Source organism: Mixophyes fleayi, chromosome 6 (assembly GCF_038048845.1).
Source record: "Mixophyes fleayi isolate aMixFle1 chromosome 6, aMixFle1.hap1, whole genome shotgun sequence".
Taxonomy (NCBI): domain Eukaryota; kingdom Metazoa; phylum Chordata; class Amphibia; order Anura; family Limnodynastidae; genus Mixophyes; species Mixophyes fleayi.
In genome coordinates, this window is record NC_134407.1 from 174,699,471 (window position 1) to 174,703,908 (window position 4,438).

The 4,438-nt window shown below is 40.4% G+C and overlaps 1 protein-coding gene across 1 annotated transcript; it reads left to right on the top strand.

Moving 5' to 3' along the window:
• Positions 1–1,944, top strand: HEXIM1 (HEXIM P-TEFb complex subunit 1). Its single transcript, XM_075177347.1, has one exon. The coding sequence runs from the start codon at positions 423–425 to the stop codon at positions 1,305–1,307; it is 885 nt and encodes a 294-aa protein (XP_075033448.1). The 5' UTR covers positions 1–422; the 3' UTR covers positions 1,308–1,944.
• The last annotated feature ends 2,494 nt before the right edge of the window (positions 1,945–4,438 follow it).

Sequence of the window (4,438 nt, forward strand, 5' to 3'; positions counted from 1 at the left end):
GCGTCCCAAGCTGGGTAGCAGCAGTCGGAGGTTGGTTGGCGAGTGTGTATACTTGCTCGCTTAGAGAGAGGAGAGAAGGAAGGAGGAGGAGGCGAGGGCTTGACTGCCCGCTCTGTGTGTCTTTACATCAGCCGCCAGCTGGTGGCAGGCTTAACAACTGCATTCCAGTGCAGCCTCTAGTCAACACGCTTGCCTCTGAAGTGGGAAGAACACAGTCTGGAGATCCCATATCAAGAGTGCTGCTGTCATGCAAGGTGGATTTATATTACAGGCAAGTTGATTTCTCATCTTCATTACTCTATGGACATTTACAATCTAACAGTGCATTGAATAGCGTTGAAGTACAAGGCTTGCATCCAAGTGAGACTTTGCCTGATTCATTTGTTGCACCCCAGAAAGGGGGGGAAAAAAATTGGGGTGCCATGACTGAAGTGGGAGTTCAGGAGCCAACCTTACCCTGCAAAACTTTGGCAGGTGGGGGATCCCTGCTGGCCAGCAAAGATAGTGGGTGGCAACAAAGAGCAGAGGAGGAGAGAGGGGAGTGCCTGAGAAGAAATCCTTCCACCCTGACCTGCCCAGAAGAGGACCATGATAAGGTGGGTGACTATCAGAAGCCTGGACAGCTTGCCCATGGCAAGAACCAACAGGAAGAAGAGTGGAAGGAGCTTGGCAAAAAAAGGCATCGAAGGCTTCCATCCAAAAAGAAGAGGAGGTGGAAACCTTACAGTAAGCTGACTTGGGAGGAGAAAAAGCGTCTGGAAGAGCGTGAGTCTCAGCGGGCATCCAGAATGAGGGCAGAAATGTTTGCAAAAGGGCAGCCCGTGGCACCTTATAACACCACACAGTTCCTCATGGACGATCATGACCAGGAGGAGCCAGATCTGTGCCCACCGCAACGGAGAGCTGCTGCGTTTCCTTCCCTTCATGCCAACTCTTTCAGCAAAGGTGACAGCACGGAGGAAGATGTGGAGGAAGAGGACGATGGGACTGGTAGCGACGGCGTGGGGAGTGATGATGGTGCAGAATTTTTACAAAAGGATTTTTCAGAGACGTATGAGAGATATCATGCAGAAAGCCTGCAGGACATGAGCAAGCAGGAGCTAATCCGAGAATACATGGAGCTGGAAAAGTGCTTGAGCCGCATGGAGGAAGAGAACAATCGCTTGAGGCTCCAGGAGGTCACTGCCACACAGGTGGCTGGGTCCCAGGACTCAAAAATCCTGGAATTGGAGATGGCGTTAGAGAAGCTTAGAGAAGAAAATCAAAGACTGATACGAGAGAGGGAACAGGTGGTGGCTGACCCTTAAATGCCATTGCATATACCTCCATTTCAAAATTGACTTTTTCACTATCCATATACCCCGTGACAGTCATTTCAGAGCCATAACCCCCTCCCACACGATAAAAAATACACACAAACCTAAAACCATAAATTGGAGACTACAAAAGCTTCATTATCTGTGTGAACAGCAGTCGTTGCAATGCGTATTCAAAGACTTAATATAACTGTATAGATCACGTTGACAGACTTTGACTTCCTTTTTAACAGTACGTGATCGCAAGACAAACTAGTTTTATGGTGTCTATAGATCTTATATTTGTTTTTGTTACAACTATCTTGTGTCCTTTATAAACACTCTGGTCTCTTTCTCTTGCCTTTTTCATTTAATTTTTTTTCTTCTGAAGTCCTGAAACTTTGTTTTTTAAAATAAATGTTTAAACTTGACATAAGTGGTTAATTACGTTGTATCTTTATTTTCTTGTCATCAAATTGTTTCTTCCAATATTTGCAAGTTGTATATGATTTAGTGTAAGTGTGCCAAGTTTAAAAAAACACAACTGTGTTCTTAGAAACATACAAAAATTACAATTTGACCTAATGATGACTGTAGACAGTTAATAGAACAATTGTGCTGAGAATTTATGTATGCTTTTTTGCAAAAACCTACGTCCTCTTTGTTTTCTTTTTTTAATACATTTATTTAATGTGTGTGTGTTCTACATACCTATTAACAGTTGTTTAGGCTGTAAATAATTGAATGGTGTAGTGTTTGTTTTGCTGTGTGTGTGGCTTTTTTCTTTTCTTTATAAGGAAAACTTGTATGCAAGTGAGTATGAGGCCACTGTAAACTTCAAATCCTTTTCCAAAGAAAATGCTATTGATTTTAAATAAAGCAGGTCTCCATGATAATAGCTGGAATTATTCCTTCCTGTTATCTTGGTAGTTCATCAGCTACAATTAGGACGGTCAGCACAATGTACATTGTACATACATAAAGTTGTTCCCTCCTTACTGGCAATGGAATGTTTGTCCTGTCAACTTTCAGTATACACTGAACTCCAAGCCTGATGCATTGTTTCAAAAGCTACAGTTTGTTTTTTGTTTTTTTTCCACCATTTTACAAAAGTCTACAACAGGTTGTTAGTAGCGATGATTTCCTCATACATGTGTAGCTTTATGTTGTTGGCGTTGGAGGTTTGTCTTTAATTGCATATCACTTATGATCTTTTGTGTTCCATTTAACATTGAGCAGCTCATCCAACCTATTTTGTATCAACCTGGCTGAGGTTGAACAAAGTTGTGGTGAAATTTGCATCTCTCGGATTTCGTGGTGGGGCAGAATGTGACGTTTCAGAGATGCAATCTGTGTGTTCTGCTTTTGCTTCGTCACTCTGAAGAATGCTTCTTTTATACTGTATTCTGCCAATTTGCATTTAGTGGAAGTAGGTCTTAATAGCCAGACCTTGAGTTTAAAGGGCTTTCTGTAAATGTGATGAAAACAGTTACTTGTTTCTGTAAGAAGCAATGTAGTTGCATAAGGGGTGTTGCTTAAGCAGACCCATTGGGGTAGGTTTATTAAAGCTTCTAAAAAGGAAATGTGGATGGATTGCCTGCTGCAAACAATAAATTTCGCTTTCATTTTCTAGAATATGCTAGAACCTGTTTTATGGGCAAAACTCCCAATTTTACTTTTTTAGAAGCTTTACTAAATCTCCCCCATTATCTTATAGGAATTACAGAGCAGGCCTATTAAATTCAAGATTTAAGTTTAGCTCCTTATATGTAACTTGAGTAACTGTCTATCAGCAAGAAATGTACACTGTTAACTACTTTTTATTTCTTCTTCGTTCTCCCCTTCAGCTAAATATTAACTACTGTCCAAATACCATATGTTAATTTTGTAAAAAATTGTTTTACACTAGATGGTTATGTGTAATTCTATAAGGCATGAGTAGCCTATAATTTGGATAGTGAATCTGTTAGTGTGAATACTCTCTATTTGCCTACCATATTTCTAAATCCGTATCAGACTAGACTGATGGAAGCCTCCAGATCTACAAGCATGTAGTGTCAGAACTGGACATCTGTAGAAAGAGTCTTTTATAATGGGACCATTAAGAGATGTAGCTCTTTTCCCACAAAAGTTAAGGGACCTTTCTGAAATCCCTATGTGGCACTTTACACCTAAGGCTGACACGTGATTCCCTCTTACTGCCAGAGAGTTAACTACATCTCACCGTTGTTCATTCCGACTGTCCAAATTCTAGAGTTATAGTTTCTAAAAGTATACACACAAGTTGTATTTCTGGTAGGATTTGTTATTGCATTAGCTTCTATTAAATATTGTTATATAGAACATTTTCATACTACAGTGAAATATAAGCTATGGTGGAAAATAAATGGTTATATAGAGTGAGAAAAGTCCTTGAAAATGTTCTTGCTGACCAGGTCTGCTACTTAAATAGAGGAAATTTGAGCTCTATGTAGTTGAACTCTATGACTTGGTAAAAATTGTATTTACAGTTTCTGGAAAATTGGTTTATTTTGTGGGGGACCATAAGGCATACTGATCCTATTTCAGTGAAAATTTGGTAAGAGGACTTGAAATTGTATGAAGCCACCCAAAAATTATGAGACCGGATACAATGAATGCACAAGTCCATTTGGGATGGTCCCTGGGCTCAAAGATCATGCCTGGGACGCATGGTTGAGGTTTCAAGTTTTTCGTCTACAATAGTATGTTTGTTGCTGTAAAATATTAGCGGCATTTTTGGAGTTATAAATTGAGAAGTTATAAGATGGGCATCTTATTGTTAATATTCTTGAATACACCACAACACATGATGGCGATCCATTTGAGCATTTATTCAATCTGGTATCACTGTTTTATAACCAGAGTCCACAAGGGGTACAAGGAACTATCTTAGTAAAGGGAGCGATGGGCTATACATTGTATCTACTTTATACCCCAGTAAGAGGTGCCACTACTAGCCCCTGCCCCCCCCCCCCCCCTCCCCTTTGTAAATAGGAGGTGGTCAAACAACTGCATGTTCCCTGGACTCGTGTCTGGTTAAGAATTCCCCTGATATTAGAGAGGACCCCATAAACTTGAGGAAGAGTTAAACCGTCATCGCTTGTTATAATCTGAATTGGGCT